Source organism: Terrapene carolina, unplaced genomic scaffold (assembly GCF_002925995.2).
Source record: "Terrapene carolina triunguis isolate 2854851 unplaced genomic scaffold, T_m_triunguis-2.0 Scaffold130, whole genome shotgun sequence".
Classification (NCBI taxonomy): domain Eukaryota; kingdom Metazoa; phylum Chordata; order Testudines; family Emydidae; genus Terrapene; species Terrapene triunguis.
Genome location: NW_020664481.1, coordinates 12,672,585 through 12,689,999, shown reverse-complemented (window position 1 = coordinate 12,689,999; position 17,415 = coordinate 12,672,585). Strand labels below are relative to the sequence as shown.

The following is a 17,415-nucleotide window of genomic DNA, read 5'->3' as shown; positions in this document are numbered from 1 at the left end:
ACTTCGTAGCGGAAACTCCGTAATTGGCGCGTCGGTCTACGAAATTAGCGTAGGGAGGAAACAAGAGGCAGATGATACGTAAAGAACGCACGTAGCGGCGTTAATACCACGCTGGAGGCGGGAGGGCGCGGTAGGTAGCGGTCACGCATGCGCCCGAGTCCTGCCCGTGACGTTGAGAGGCTCGCTCAGCAACTAGAGGAACAGTTAGGAACCAATCGGCGGGCGGCGCCGTTGAAGAGAAGCCAATCAGCAGGCATTCTTGTTCCTCACAGCCGGCCATTAAGACCTGGCGCAGAGAGGGCGCACAGAGCCTGGGGGGTGGGGACGGGAAGGACTTCAGGGAGGCTGCCTTAGGAGGTGCTAACCCCTAGCTTCAGGCGGAGAGGGGTGGCTGGGCTGTTGCCTCGCGAGCGGGGCCCTGGCGAGCGTGTCGCCCCTGCGGTCGCTGACGTGGGAGCCGCGGCCGTTGCCACGGGCTGTGGCTCGCGAGCACAAACGTGAGTGGGACCCGGGCCAGCGTGTCGCACCAGCGGTGACGTGTGGTCAGTGTCAGGGCCCACGGACAGGGGGCTGTCGAGCGCAGGGCCAGCGTGTCGCACCAGCGGGGCGTTGGGCGCTCGAGGACAAACGGGAGGGGGACATCGGGCAGTTTTGTTGTACTAGCAGCAAGGCGTCTCGCGTGGTGGCTCCCGTAGGACCTGGGCCGTCCGGCACAATCGTGAAGGGGCTCTCGAGCCATTGTGTGATCCGTGGCCGCCGGGGCCCGGCGCGAGGACGACTTGAGGCCTTGGAAGGAGTGAGCTAGAAAGCAACTCCCGTTGCCACCGTGCTCGTGAGGACAAGTGTGAAAGTGATCTCGGTGTGTGGGGCTGCGTGGCGGTGACGCGTGATAGATGGCAGCGAGGACCGGTGTGAGGAGGATGTCAGGCCGTCGTGTTCCCTCAGTGTGTGATAGGCGTCCGCTTCCACGGGGCCTGGGTAACGTGGGCTCCCCCGCTCCTGAGCCACGGCCACTGCGGCTGCCTTTCCTTGAGGCTGAGGTGAGTAGGGCCGTCTGTTTGGGGGGAGGGGGGTGTCTGTTCTCTTGGGCTAGGCCTTCAGCACTGCTGCTGAGGCACCCTGAAGTGCCTTGTCTGAACATGCCACTATGCTGTCTACTAAATTCTGGAGTCATCCCAGAGGCCTACAGCACCCAGCAGTGAGGCCTCCTGACTTTCAGTTCCATTTGCTTCTAGCGAGGCTTGGGGATGTGGGTGATTCTGGCGATGTCAAGGTTTCTCAGCCCAGACCCAATAGAACCCAGCAGTCCTAATCCCCAGTCTCCTGAGATCCCACTGCTCTCACTCCAACAAAGGAATTGAACCCCGGAGTTCTGAATTTCAACTATAGAGCCTATTAGGCTGCTCAGTGCCTAATCCCTTCCCAGGCCCTTCTTTAATGTCCCAAGGAATACTGCCATTGATCTCTGTAGCCTCTTTATCATTTCTCAGCTTACCATGCTCTGAGCTAACCATTAGATCCTACTTCTGCTAGAGCTGGAAATAAATGAATTGTGCTCTCCTGGACTAGACTGCTGTTATCATTAGAATTCCCTGCGCTTCCAGACTAGGAATAGAACCTGCCTTTCCATGCTCCTAGTCCCACCCTATAGTCCCCCTTCCTCCCCACAAAAAGTAGGCTTTTGCCAAGGGTCTGTACATGCTCACACTTTTGTGGTGTGCATGCACAGGGTCACTCAGCTCATGGTAGTGAACCCTTGGTTGTTTAGCATGTACTCCCCATGCTCCTAGCACAATTTGCTGCTGATAGCCCTTACTGACATCTAGGTATTCTGTTATTGCACTGTCACAATTTGCTATCTCCATACTTCCCTGTCTCCTGGTCCAAAGTGGCCTATTGTGACTGAGGGGAGAAGTCCCGTCACAATTTGCTGCCCCTGGACCAGACGATGGGAAGAATAGAGTTAGAGAATTGTGATGGCAGTGCCCCATCTGTCATAATTTTCTATCAGCAAACAAGAATCGCTTACTTTAGATATCAACATTTAAAAAGATCTAAACTTATTTTTAGAAACAGAATTAACTTATTTTTGTGACATTAGCTAAGTGTACATTAAAATTGAACTCCTCTATTATTACTCATTTGTATTTTGATTGTATGATTGCAAGAAAACCAAAATATTTATCTTAAAAAAATTATATAGTATACATTTTGTAAACACCACAACTATAATTGCACAAAGTTTGTATACTCTTCCTTTTTACTGCTCAGGATGTTTTTATTGGTTCCCTGTGGAAGGCAGAGCACATGTGCCCACCTCTTGCAGGAGTCACACTGTGCCTTTGAAAAATAATAGATGAAAAAAATGACACTAATTGTGCAAAATATAATTTCAGTTAACTCAAAATTGTAAAATATTTATTGAACTTCTGCTGTGATTTTTAACTTTCTAGCTACATATCTGTAGTCAAGATATGACTATCTGCTGCAGTTGAAGTATTTATTAATGTAGAATTATTACCACAATCCCAATCCTTATCCAGGTTATTGCATCTGATCTATATGTATCTGTCTAGATACTGGGCCATAACTTCAGTTCATGGCACAGGAACAGATCATATTCTGTTTACTTACCTGCTCAAACATATGGCATGTGTTTCTAATACAATTTTGTGTTTCTTACCATTATGCAATCTTTGTTTTCCTTCTTGCATATGACAAGGTTGCAGCAGTAGACTTCTGTGCTCTATGCAAAATCAATATAATTTAATCAAATCATTTCCTAATAACGGAAACTATAAATAGAAATAGATTAATTAATGTCACTTATTTCAAGAACTACATTAATGATTTGCAAATATTTTCCTTTTGGGGGGGGGTCATATTTAAATAATATTTGGTACCCTTATCTATTTGTTTTAAACTGTTAGATTGTAGATATAACTATATCCTACTGTATTTCAGTGCTCTTGGTTTCAACCATTTTTTTTTACTTTTCACTAATTAAACACAATATTCATACAGAGAACCTAGTTTCTTTCATTAGGGTACCAAATTTGTGACCTATTTTAATAAATGTAGTAAAATAACTAATGACATTCCACTCTTCCTGTTTACCTTCCCATATACTCTGACCTCACTTGGAATATACACCTCTACCTCGATATAATGCTGTCCTCGGGAGCCAAAAAAATCTTACTGTGTTTATATATTGCTTTGATCCACCAGAGTGCCCAGCCCCCCACCCCGGAGCACTGCTTTACCGCGTTATATCCGAATTTGTGTTCTATCGGGTTGTGTTATATAGGGGTAGAGGTGTATAACAAAGCTATACCTGACCTTTTTCCATTAAGATAATTGCTTTTTTTCTCCTGTATATACATAGGATATCTTTATGTTCCAAATATGATTCTACAAGCTAATGCATTTTTAAAATAGAAAACTCACCATAACTAAATAGTAGTTTGACATTAACTACTTTTAGGATGAGTGGCCCAACAGTTGTGCCCAACCACTAGTATCTTGTATTCCACAATTTTTGTTTTCCAGAATCATAGTAGATTTTTCCAGTTTCTCAGTGGAGGAAGAATCTAAACTTTAAAATGAATAGCCAATAGCTGACTTCATAATTGGATTTCATGTTTTCATAAAGTCACTCTCAATGTTTAGTAATGGTTTACTTTTTTATTTAATGAATGTTTGGAATCACTACACATGCATGTACCACTTGCCAGTCTTGTGCTATATTTGCTATGTACTGTGCCACTGATAACCCTTTCATACTCATGCTAAATTTTAGTGTTTTGAGCCCAAGCTGAGTGAAACAGTCACATGCTCAATTCCTACCAATTCAGTCAATGTCCACTATTAAAAAGGGTGAGCACAAGTATGTGCTGTTTCTGTTTTTATCTTTAGCTATCAGGAAATAAATCTAATTTTGTTGTTACATCACAGCTATCGAAAATAGCATCCCACTAACACTGCATGTAAACTACAAATATAAATATCTAAAAAATCATCTCCCAGCTTACATGAGGGTAGGGAGATGGGGTGAGACACTCCTTCACACCCTACACAAACAAACCCCTTCCAGAACGTGGTTCACATGAGGGGGGCATGTATGGGAGGGCCCCAACTACCTTAGATGGGCAGGGCCTCCTAAGATACAGACACAGGGGCCACACACACCAATGGGGGTGGGGGAGAGGGGCTTAGACCCCCAGGAAGGCAAGTCACCACATATTGCATGGGGGGTCCACACCTCTGTAGATGGTCTGGGGCCTTCTAGGTTGTGGTGTATATACATGGGAAAGGAGAGGTGCCCGGTCTTCCTATTCTCCCAGCCCCCGATAACTCTGTCCCTCTTCCCAGTGTTCAGCCCCATCACCTAACCCTCTCAACCCCTCTCCTTCCCACACAGCCCCATTATCCCCCTCCCTTGCTCTAAGACCAACACCCCCATTCCCACCTACTCTTCCACCCCAGTCACGTTCCAGGGAGCAGTTGCATGTGTAATTTTTTCTTCTTTTTTAAAAAAAGTTTCAGCACTTTCAGAATATTCTGCTGTACTCAGATTACATTTCCACAAAATCAAAACTCCCTTTGACGGATGCAGATTGGAGCAAACTTTACTTCCTGCTTTTATTTCGGATTTCTGTCCTGAGCTGGATTTGCCACCAGGCTGTGACTTAGGTTTGGTGATCATAACAGTCCCCCTTGCCGCCGCCATTCAAGATGTGTGATGTAGAGGTAGTTTCCAGCTACCCTCTCTCTCTCTGCACAGGCTCAGTATAATCCATGTGGCATGCCATCAAGCACTTTAAAGAGTGATGCTCATAACAGGAGAATTTAAGTTTTCGGCTGCTAATGTAATTTGATTTCCCCCAAAAGGATAGTGAATACCATGCACTCCGTTGAGGTAGCTCTCAAGCATTTGAGACCCTGGTGTGATGATCTATCAGACCTGGTTTGAGCTCTATCTGTGATCAAACATTCATTACCACAACACGTGAATATTAAGGAAGGTGGGGGAGGAGCAGGTACTGTATCTCATGAACCCCTTGTTCAAATGGCCCCAAATTTAGATCAGTGCCCAGGAGGCACAATTTCAAACCAATCAAAGAAATGCAAGGGAAACTAAAGAAGTTTTGATGCCAACCCAGGATGTCAGCTTTAAAGTCATTTGATTACAAAAAAAAAAAAAAGTGCAAATAAAAATTGAAAATTGCAAACTGCAAAATCATAGTAAAAACATACAATGTTAGATGTGATTGTTAACCTCTAGCAACTATTAATATGTTCAATTATTTGCTATTCAAATATAAATTAAATAGTGCAATGGCATCTATTTGCACGATGTAAATGAAGTGTAAGATTAATAAGTAATAAAAATAAAATTTTAAAAAGTAAATAAGAGGCAGGAAACAGCATTAACTGTGGATTACAAGAAGGGATCTAATTCAGGGACTGGAATAGCAGATAAGACGAAGTAGTGAACTGCTCTGAGGCTTTATGCAGACATATAAACAGAAAAGGAATTGGGTAAAATACTAAAAGCATGCATAGGAATTCTATCTGTGTGTTTGCGTTTCACTGTATTCAGTCTTCTTTAGCTGCTTGCTACATCATTTCAGATAAGGAAGAGGTGCCTTATTTAGGCATTGAGATGCACTATGCCTTTAGAAACAGCCCTGGTAAGCGGGCTGTGAAAGAGGCTGCTTAGCAAAGGGGTAAACAATAGGCTCCCTGCCACGCACAGCTCATTTTTGCAACCCCCACAGACAGCTCGCCCCAATTCTAGTAAACTCCCTATTTGTCTAGTTTCCCCCTTCTCCTCCCGTTGTCTGGCAGGGGCTCTTAATCCCGGCCCCTATTCCCTATGTCTGATTTTGCCCCTCTCCTTCGCCTGAGTCTATTAGCTGCGTGACTCTCTTGGGCGTGCAGTCTGGCTCCCTGCAGTGCAGATTCCATCCCATCTCTCCGGTTTGTCCCTGTCCCCTTGTAACGCGGCTTTGGGAACAACAGGGACGTTGTATAATCCTCGGAAGGGCAGCAGGCGGGCTTCAGCAGCAGCCGTTCGTGAGCATGTTCACTTTCCACGAGCATGCTCAGTAGCGCGAAGCTGCACATTGCGCTGGGGAGTGATTGGGATACACTTAGCCGCCGCCTCCTCCAGCATCTATCGATGCTCTCAGGGCTCCGGTCGCCATTTTAGGGGGAGAGCAAGGGAGGCAGAAAGACGGGCTGGTAGGTACCGGGGCGGTGTGAACAACTCCTTTCCTACGTGCCCTGCTGAGCTGAGCGGTTTACAGCTTTGCTTGCTTGCCGAACGCCGTTTCCTCTGGCCCGCGGTCTCAAGGAACCGCTAGACAGTTCACTCTCCTTCCAGACAGTTTCTCCCCCGCCCCTTAGTTTGCTTTCACCCCTCCCCGTTTATAACAATCGATTGTTCTTTGGGGCTGGAAATGGGTGGATTGGGGGAGGGATGGTGTGTTGGGTGCAGGGAGGTTATGGTTTTTCAGCTAGTGGCTTCACTGAAAACCCTACAACACACGTTTTGTTTTGCCTCTTGGCTTCCCTACAAATTGTATGTTTGTTAACCTTGTCACTCACAACTGTTTGCCCATTTCCCCACACCTGCTTGATTGAATTAAAGAAAGGTTACTGTCGGAGGCGAACATGACTAGCCAGTGTTGCTCTTCTCTCACCTTTGTCAGCAGTCCTTAATCACAGTCTGAGTGATGGTAACTGGTGGACTATCTCCTCTGTAGTTTTGCTTCTTGGCTCTCTCTGAGCTGAGGGGTGAAAACATTAGCTACTGTCTGCAACAGCTTTCTGTTATCTCCTTCTCATTTGTCCATCTAGTTTTGAATCTTAGCTGAAACTCTCTTTCCTTTTACGTATACAATATCTTTTTAATTTGTCACTATAACGGCACTGTTTAATGCTGAAAGGTGTTGGGGTATGTTTTGTATGAAAGATTATATCATTGCAATGTAACTGTTTTGAAAGTATTTTTTTCTCTTGTTTCAGGCACCCGCAAGGCATTCCTTGCTCACAATGTATAGAACAAAAGTAAGCTTGAAAGATCGTCAACAACTTTACAAACTGATTATTAGTCAATTGCTGTATGATGGATACATAAACATTGCCAATGGCCTGATAAATGAGATAAAACCACAATCAGTCTGCGCACCCTCTGAACAACTGCTGCATCTGATTAAACTAGGTAAACTGTAATGCAGGATTCATGTACATAAACTAGGAATTGCAGACTTTTTGATGAAGTTCAGGTATGTAGGTCTTGGCTCAGCACAGGGGCTGGATTTGATGCCCTCTAGAGGTCCCTTCCAGCTCTACATCTCTGTGATTCTGTAGTGGACTCAATGCAATCTAAAAGTAAATGTTCTCATTAACTCCTAATGTTGCTGTACAGTTGTCATATTTATGCATAGATAACAAAATACAAGTCTTTCAGTAAATCTTTTCTAGGATCTACTTATTTATTTGTACTTTTTCAAATTATAATAGTGCCTATCCAATGCCCTGGATCCTCGACAGTCTTCTAAAAGTACACTGAATAAATGGGGCCATTAGATCTCCTAGATAAAATCAAATAATCCATTGATAAATATAATAGAAACTAACTGACCCACCAAATTGCACATCAACACTAGTAGACCTACTCAAGACCAGTCTCCTCGGAGACAGAGGAGAAATGGTGGGCCTTGCATTATGTCCGGAAGGCAAATAAATGTGGACTGTTACAGATCTGAAAAGGAAATGGGTTTCAGAGTTCCAGGGCCCTCACACAGAATGCCCTGCCAGTCACTCCCTCTCTCTTATGAGGTTTCAGCTCAGTTGCCACATGTCTCAAGGACTGTTTCATGTTGGGGGGAGGGAGGTGAAGGAGGCAGGTAGGTCCCAGGTCGTTCAGGGTATATCGTAATAGTCTTGTTACTGACACTGGCATTACTTGTCAGATCAGAATTCAGTTTTTTTATTGTCTGACAAATGTCTGGGTGCTGGTGTAAGTCTAAACATATTTCTTTTTTAAGTAGGTGAATGCACAATGTATTGGAGGATGGAACTTAATAGAAAACCTCTGTTAAAAATTGATTACTGTCTAATCAGGTGTAATTGAAGCAGTGTGTCCCGTGGCTAGGATACTGGACTGGGACTCAGACCTGGGTTTTATTCTCTGCTTTGTGACCTTGGGCAAGTCACTTCACCTCTCTGTACATCTGTGTTTTCTCCACCCTTTTGTTTCTCTTGTATTTACATGGTAAGGCCTTTGGGATAGGAACTGTCTCTTACTATGACAGACTCTCTTAGTGTATATAGTGCCTCCTAGTATGCACCACAGGGCCTCATTCTTGGTTGGGGCTTCTATATGCTACTGGAATATAAGTAATGATGTTTGGTAGGGTAATTTATTCACCAACAGATACCAACAAAATACTGTGGAAAGCCTTGTAATTGAGTTAGGCAGAAGAATACTAATGGGAAAGTTAGTGAAATCTGCTAAAACCAAAAAGTATTGTGTCCCCGTGTGGTAGCTTAGCTTCAAAGTAAACTTAATCTGTCACTAGTCTGGTTTGGGTGTGTTGAAGTATTAGTGTTGGGGACACTTTATTGTTAAATATTTCAGTGTTAGCCATGTTAGTCTGTATCAGCAGAAAGAATGAGGAGTACTTGTGGCACCTTAGACGAACAAATTTATTTGGGCATAAGTTTTTGTGGGCTAAAACCCACTTCATCGGATGCATGCAGTAGGAAGGTATATATACACAGAAAACATGGAAAAAAGTCCCCTACTGTTACTCACACCTTCTTGTCAACTGTTGGAAATGGGCCATCCTGATTATCACTACAAAATTTTTTTTTTCCTCCTGCTGATAATAGCCCACCTTAATTGATTAGTCTCGTTATAGTTGGTATGGCAACACCCATTTTTTCATGGTGTGTGTGTGTGTGTGTGTGTGTGTGTATATATCTTCCTACTGTATTTTCCACGGCATGCATCTGATGAAGTGGGTTTTAGTCCACGAAAGCTTATGCCCAAAAAAATGTGTTAGTCTCTAAGGTGCCACAAGTACTCCTCATTCTTTTTATTGTTAAAGTGACAGAGAATAAAAGTATTCTGTTTACTGAAAATACCCCTAATTTTTCCATGGAGCAGATATAATTTTATACTGGGGAGAATTTTTATACTGGCAAAAAACTGTGCTGCAAAATTAACTACCAAATGAGTAAAATTACTTAATGACTATTTAAAGCATTGTAAGCTTTAACAGTCCTCAAGAGCTAGGAAATCACAACAAAGGATCAAACTGCCGCCTTATCTTATTTTGTGTATCGTCTTGATTTGAATCTCAGCATGTCAACTAGCTTTTGTTTGGCTCAGACAAAACTAATGACAGTAACTACAAGGAGCTCTGAAATGCAGCATTTAACTTTATACATGTTTTAGTGTTAAGGCAATTGAGGTCTTAGTCTAGTTATCTTTCATCATGATCTCTTTTTGAAAATCTACTCAAATAATGTAATAGCAGGGTGAATAGCAAATTGAAATAGTGTTTCACACATCTCTGAGAGCTTAAATATAGTAAGCTATAGTAAGTAATTTAGATCTATCTAAATTAGGAAAATTAGGATCTCTAATTCACTACAGATGGTAACAGCAAGCATTTTCAACACCATGTCACCCAACTCTACTCTGAACAGGGTTATATGACATAGACCAGGGACACCATTTACCCCTGCTCAGAGTAGGGTTAATGGTGTGGTTAAAATGATGAGCTTGTAACCTGCTTAAGCTGCAACTTCCACTAATGAAATGTAGAGGCAACCTTGAAGAGAAGGTGTTAAATATGAAATATAAGTGTGTGGAGGAATAATGTTTCTCATTATTCTCATTTGAATTATTCTAGTACCTAGGAGCTCTAGTCATGGACCAGGACCCTGTTAGTGGCATTGCTTTATTGTGGTTGTTCTGGTAGACATAATCTCTTTCCTTGGGTATTCTTTATTGAGCTGCAAAGGAAAAGGTTCTGTAAATGTCTGTCCTTTTTAAAAAAATATTTTTTTTATGCAGGCATTATTGTTTCCTGTGAAAGCTGGCTGTAGATACAATCATGGCTACTGTAAGCAGTAACTAGTATATTTATGAAAACTTAGTCAACCTTTTTGTGGAGAAAGTAAATATATTTAATCTCTTGTCCTTCAGGAATGGAGAACGATGACAGCGCAGTTCAATATGCAATTGGACGCTCCGATACAGTAGCTCCAGGAACAGGGATTGACTTAGAATTTGATGCAGATGTCCAGACTATGTCCCCCGAGGCTTCTGAATATGAGACCTGTTACGTCACATCTCATAAAGGACCATGTCGCGTAGCTACATATAGCAGAGATGGGCAGTTAATAGCTACGGGATCTGCTGATGCCTCAATAAAAATTCTTGATACAGAGAGAATGTTGGCAAAAAGTGCTATGCCCATTGAGGTAAAGTATCATATGAATCATGATCAGTCAGTGAATGATAAAAATGCTACATCCATTTTATAGCATTTGTTCTGCCTCCGATAGCATACTTAAGGAAACGTACCTTTTTTGTTGTTGTCTGGAATCTGCACACAACTAGTGGCAGTGCAGAGTCTTAAGAATGTTGCCGTGATCAAAATAAGTGCAACATTTGTCTTAATTATTCAAGAAGGGTAGTAGTACTGTGAGTTAGAGCAGGGGACTAACACTCGGGACCGCTGAGTTTTATTTTCTTCTGCTGTTGACTCCATTTTGACTTTGGGCAAATCACTAACCTCTGTCAGTTTTTTTTTTCTTCTCTGTATAAGAAGGATATTGTATATTTATCATAGGGATGTTAATGACCAACATTTGCAAAGAACTTTGAGATAATCGTTATCATTCTAATTATATGCATAGTTTTTTGTCAAAAAATGCAATCTTTGCTTGGAAGATGAGGCAGGTATTGATGCATGTTTAAAATTCACTTTTTCTCTTCTACCAGGAGATCCCACATGTTTGTTTGCATTTTTCTTTTAAATGCCCAGAGTAATAACATAAGAGTTGGATAGTGGTTTAGGGTTGTTCTTTGTCAGAAGGAAACACTCTCCATTGACTTGTTTTAAATGTTTTCTGTAGGTCATGATGAATGAGACAGCACAGCAGAATATGGAAAATCATCCTGTTATTCGGACTCTATATGATCATGTGGATGAGGTTACATGTTTAGCTTTCCATCCAACAGAACAGATCCTGGCATCTGGTTCAAGGGACTATACGCTTAAATTGTTTGACTATTCAAAACCTTCTGCCAAAAGAGCCTTCAAGTATATCCAGGTTAGAGGTTATAGTCTTTTTAAAAAAACAAAAAAGCTTGAGGTTTACAACTGCAATGATAGCAATTAGCTAATTTGTGTCTGCATGCAGAAATAGCTAGGTACACAGGAGTATGCAATTATCCAATTTGCAGATACTCTTGTGATAATTATGCATACAAATTAGGTACATAAAATGTGTGCCTGTGATCTTCTCAGATCTGATGTCCGCTCTCCTCTCTACATGTGCCAACCAGGGAAACCTGAAACTGTTAGGGGTGGTGCTTCTGGCATTTCCTGTATGAACAGCATTGAAGTTCTATGGATTTCTTTTTGGTTGTTAAGGGGAAAATTTCTTCCTCTCTCCCCCAACCCCATGAATAGGTATTGAAAATTGATATAGGACTTAGAGCAGTGTTTCTCAAATGCGGCCACAAGGGGCTTTCCTTGCGGCCACAGCCTTCTAGGCAGTGATGGGGGGGCGCAAAGCATTAGTCCCTCCTCCGAGGCCTTCAAGTCAGTAGTGGTTGGGCCCTGCCCGCCTCTGGAGACACAAAAGACGAGGAGCAGGCAGCCAGTGAGTTCCTCACCTTCCCCGAGGGCAGTGGAGTTGGGCTTCAGCTGTTGGGTGGCAGGCTCCAGCCATGGGGCTTCAGGCTCCATTCCCCGGCCGCATGGTGATAAGCTCTGTCCCTGAGCTCATCCTGTTGCCTCCCCCATCACCTCAACCCCCACTGGCTCCCTACCCACCTCCCTATCTAGGGCTTAATTTGTCCCCAGGCTTGCTGGGACTGAGTAAGTCTGCTGTGAAAAGTGATATTTGTATGTTTGTTGTTAGCACTCTTCACAACAGACTTACTCTCTAGCAAGTCTTAAAAAAAAAAGGGGGGGGGGGGGAGGCAAAAGAAACAACAAGAACATGCAAAGCACCTTATTTGTGTTTCTATTCTGTCTAGGTCCAGTAAAGAATAGAGAAACTGTACATTATTTTTAATACTGAGTCTGCAAAAAAATCGTACATAAATAAATTACAATGATTTGGATATGTATATGTGCATATGTATTTGTTTTTCCAAAAGTTAGTTAAGTATTTTAGGAAAAATTATGAGAGCAGCCACCAATAAGAGTTGGTGGCTGCACTCTGAGGCCACCAAAAAATTTGTTATGAGAACCTCTTAGAGTATAATCCTGAACAATCTAAATGTGTTACTGCCATATAGTGGAGAGGGGAGTGGTGTTCTCCAATTTGTATCCTGTCCTAAACACTATACTAATTAAGAATTGAACTTCCTTTTAATATGAAAATATCATAGAACTTCAGACTTGTGAATCCACTAGGATTTGCTCTCTGCAAATAGGTTCTTTATATTTATATTGATTTATATATTTCTCATCACACAGGAAGCAGAAATGTTACGCTCCATCTCTTTTCATCCTTCTGGTGACTTCATACTTGTTGGTACCCAGCACCCTACCTTACGACTTTATGATATCAATACATTCCAGTGTTTTGTATCTTGCAATCCTCAAGATCAACACACCGATGCTATATGTTCAGTAAACTATAATGCAAGTGCTAACATGTATGTGACAGGAAGCAAGGATGGATGCATCAAATTATGGGATGGTGTTTCAAATCGATGTATCACTACTTTTGAGAAAGCACATGATGGGGCTGAAGTCTGTTCTGCCATCTTTTCCAAAAATTCAAAGTACATCCTGTCAAGTGGAAAAGATTCTGTAGCTAAACTATGGGAGATATCCACAGGTCGAACGCTGGTCAAATATACAGGTATGTGGCAGATGACCTATCAAGCAAAAATTGTTCATGCGGTAATCAGCTAGTGATGGGAATAAATATTTGATGCAGTACAAAATTTTTAAGTGCTTAGTCCAGTGACTGATGCGCTCAGTTAAATATGTGAAAGATTTTTCGGAGTTTACTCATAAGATCATGATAGCCTTGTACTGTTGAGCAGTAACCTCTAAAGTTAATTGGAAGTTTCTTCTGTGCGAGGATTCCCCAAGGTTTTCTTTCTATTCTTGGTCACAGATAACAGATAAGTTACCTCATTCCATTCTTGACTTTCTTTAGATGTTGGTCACCATCTTACATTAATCTAAGTGGATTTGGATAACTTTCCATCATTACTTCATTTGTTCAAATGATGTATTACTATTCTGCTGTCTGGTTTGCTGGCTATTAGCTGTCTGTTAAGGGAAAGCATCATCAAATACAACTCTCTTGGGTTACTCCAGAAAGGAAAACAAAAGTAGACATATCAAGACCTCTTTTTGGCAAAAAGTTGCTGGCTGGTGGCTCCTTTCAGTCTTCCCTAACCGCTACAGAAGATTTTGTTCCTGTGAAATAGATTCCAGAGAGCTTAGGGCAGTTTGATCTGTCAAAACCAGAAACTGACACTTTGATTCAACCTGCAAAAGTGATTTAACAGTGATCTTGTTGCCCAAAGTATAAACTGGTAATATTTTTAACCAGCAGGGTGCAGCATAAACAACCACAAAACGTTTGTAAAGCACTTTGCTTGATAAATAAGAGAAACATAATCTTTCTAATCAAATCAAGTCTGTGTATGCCATAGTATATCTGAAACATCTTATTTTTACAAGAAAGGTAATGCTAAACTTCTACAGTGGGAGTAATGGCCTAGCTAGATAATGGTTTATATATTATTTATAGATATTGATAGTGAGAACTTGCACTTTCCTCCATTAGCCGTGCTCTTTCCAATTTTAATTACCAGTTGCTACCTACTAAGTTTCTCACTAAGAATACTGGAGGGAGAAGTGTTCTTAGGGCATGAGCACAATGCTCCATCTGCTATGAAGGTCTTTTGATTCAGTTGACTGATTCAGTTAGGAAGGAAGGGCTTCAAGTATTCTCTATACTTCTATGAAATGGTGTGTGAATACTTACAATAATATGGAATTCCTTCACAGGTAAACTGTTTGTTGGAATGTATATAGATTTTCTTTCCTCAAGATGGTTTTTGAACCCTCAAATTGTGGTGCTATTGACTAGCACAATGTGGAATTGCATAGTTAAAAAAAATAAATGAAAAACCCCTTTATTTCCAAGCAGCTCTTTGAACTTTCCTATATAGAGGCTGAAATCTGGCAAGTATTGTGCCCCGCGCCATTTCTCTCTCTTTCACCCCTACACCCCCCCCCCCGAAACAAAAAACCCTCCGACTGTAACGAACTAATTGAAAGTCATTTGTAATGATCACACTGACATATTTTGTAAGTGAGGAAAAAATGAATAATTTATAAAATTTTGTTAGCAAAAACACATCTAGACTGCCTAATGCCAATACTGATAGTTATGACTTCTGCATAGGTACTATGTAGGGAGATGTAATATCATGAATTTTCTCTATAAATAAGCATACACCTTCACTGAGCATCTGAATTTAATGCTTCTGCACATGAGGAACTAATACTGTTGGTTGAGTCAGGTAAAGAGTGGGTAGGTGCTGTGCAGATCACAAGAGAAGTTCAGCATCCCTGTTAAAATACTCTTGAGTAGAAATTGCCCACCATGCTAAATATTCAGCATAAATAAATAGTTTCATCCTTATTCCCAGACTCATCTCTTATTACTTACATCACGCTTTAAATCCTGACTTAACTGCCCAGAAAGATTTAAAAAATAGTATAAAGGTGTGCCTTCATTTCACAGTTCTTTCTGCAGTCCTCTGGCTTCTGATGGTCCAGTATTAGTTTCAGCAAGTTTTGATGAGCTTTAGTGATCTGATTCTCAAATCCGTCTGAGCTGTGTTCAGCATCTAATACTAATTAATACTAATACTTAACATTATGTAGAGGTGTGCATGTGTGTGTTGCTTTATATATATGAGTGCACAATTTGAAAGGGCATTTTCCCTATCGTAATTGTCATTCTTCAGGCCTGCGAGTATTGCTGCTTCCCTTAGTGCTACTGAGGTTTTGGCAAATAGCCTTTCTGCAGTGAGGGTGGGAGGAGAAATGTTAGAGCACAATTTTGTCAAAGAACCCTTCTAAATGTTAATCAGTGAACACAAAGCTGGCCCTTGTTGATGGTCCTTAAGAAATAATATCTAAAAGAGACACTCCTTGTGCTTTTGACAATCTGCCCCCTAAGCAAGGCTACTCTAGGTTACATGTTTTACTTACACCTTTAATGAGTATTATGTCCCTGCCATCATAGGAGCTGGTTTGAGTGGACGACAAGTACACAGAACACAGGCAGTCTTTAACCACACAGAGGACTATGTGTTACTTCCTGATGAAAGGACCATAAGTCTCTGCTGCTGGGACTCAAGAACTGCAGAACGGCGAAATCTTCTGTCATTGGGGCATAACAGCATTGTCCGGTGTATTGTTCATTCTCCTACCAATCCTGGTTTCATGACATGCAGTGATGACTACAGAGCTCGATTTTGGTACCGAAGGTCAACCACAGACTAAAGACAGTTTTATTAAACAGTGATTACCTAGATGAATTATACCATCTTATATTAAGTGTACTGCCAACAGATGCCTAAACAAGAGCCATGCTGTGTCTGTATTTAACTTTGTCAAACATGGTGAGAAAAGATGAAAGTACTGAGAATTAGTTTTCCCTCACTCACTGACCTTATTAGTGTGTATGGCATCAATTGTGTAAGTAGACTCAACCGTTATTTTTGAATACAATTAATCCTTCCTGCGGGGATAGTTTTAAACTTGCTCTTACATGTCTAAATTTTCAAAATGTTAGTAACTTAAGTGAATCTTGTTCAATCTGTGTAGAATTTCTCCATTACATCTGTGCAAACCTATTAAGAATTTTTTATTTTTTTTTTAAAGAATGGATTGCACAAATTCTCAGCAGAACTTGGCCAGATATTTTAAAGAACCTTTAAGTTGTATTTCAGTTTTGATTCATGCACGGTGCAGTGAAAGCTCTGGTTTTGTATCCTTTTTTTTTTAATTAGCCAAGTGGCCCTCCAGCTCTGAGCCAGAATTTTTGTGCCATAAGAATTTGAACATCCATTTTTAAAAGGTTTAGATGAATTCAACAAATGATGTTTTAGTTCTGATATTAAAGCTCAGACTTGAAAACTGGTGGCTGACTTTTATTTGACTTTTTCTTAACTAACTGCTGTAACCTTGAAGCAAATTGAGGCTTGCAAGCTGACCTGAACCCATCAGGACCAGGACCCGACTACAAGTGTCGGGTAGCGTGTAATTTGTATAGCATGCATTTGGTCTTTGTTTGATTTAGGTAGTCTCTTACCACTCAGGGCTTGTATATATGAACTAGTTCATGGCATATTGGAGTGTGAATCTGTACACACACTGTTTCACATGCACACACCCCCATGCCATAGACTAACTGCATCCTGCTAATGAATACATTAACAGTCATTAATATGCTTTGATCTGGTCCAATTTCAAAGACTAGACTAACGCACATTAATGAGCTGCCACCAGGGTGCGCACAGACCACACCAGGCTCCCAAAGTCCATATTGTCATCTGACTCCTAACAAGTCAAGACATGAGTCATTAGAGATGTGTAGTCATAAGCTTAATCTTTTAAGATCCAGAAGCCGGTAAAGGCCCCACTGCATGCCTACCTACTAAATCAGCAGACTGTTTCAGGGCTAGGAGAATAAGATGGACTTTCTATCAGCTCTGTGAGTCTGTTTAGCAGTAATATCCGTACACCACCCCCCTTTCCAACGCCATGCTTTTTTCCTTCCCTACAGTGGCAAGATTCCTTAGGGCCCTGATTCATGTTTTTCTCAAGGTTGAGGAGCGCCCTCTCTTGTTCTAACAGGGTTGATGGGTCTCCCCTATACCACGTACCAATGAAGACTGCCTCTTTAGTAACCATTACATCAGCTGAAAGAGTAGGAAAGATGTGGGGGCCCCACATCAGCTGCTCATTATATGGCATTTTGTAAGGATAGGGTCACTCTCAAGTTCCTGCCCATATTTGTTTCAGTATTCTAGTTCATTCAGCTCCCAATTTTTTCCAAAATCTCATTCAACCCCAAGGGAAGTTAAACTTCACAAATGTAATGTAATAA

The 17,415-nt window shown here is 41.5% G+C and overlaps 1 protein-coding gene across 2 annotated transcripts; it reads left to right on the top strand.

Annotated features, from left to right (window-relative positions):
- The first annotated feature begins 284 nt into the window (after window positions 1–284).
- On the top strand, window positions 285–16,444 carry CSTF1 (cleavage stimulation factor subunit 1). 2 transcript variants are annotated; one of them, XM_024203389.1, is made up of 6 exons: window positions 285–1,040; window positions 7,033–7,228; window positions 10,229–10,506; window positions 11,164–11,361; window positions 12,741–13,131; window positions 15,547–16,444. In XM_024203389.1, exons 1-6 carry the CDS (start codon window positions 894–896, stop codon window positions 15,804–15,806), a joined length of 1,470 nt encoding a protein of 489 aa, XP_024059157.1. In that variant the 5' UTR covers window positions 285–893; the 3' UTR covers window positions 15,807–16,444. The 2 variants fall into 2 exon arrangements, with proteins under 2 accessions (XP_024059157.1, XP_024059158.1); XM_024203390.2 differs by lacking the exon at window positions 285–1,040 and adding an exon at window positions 5,746–6,246.
- Window positions 16,445–17,415: the final 971 nt, after the last annotated feature.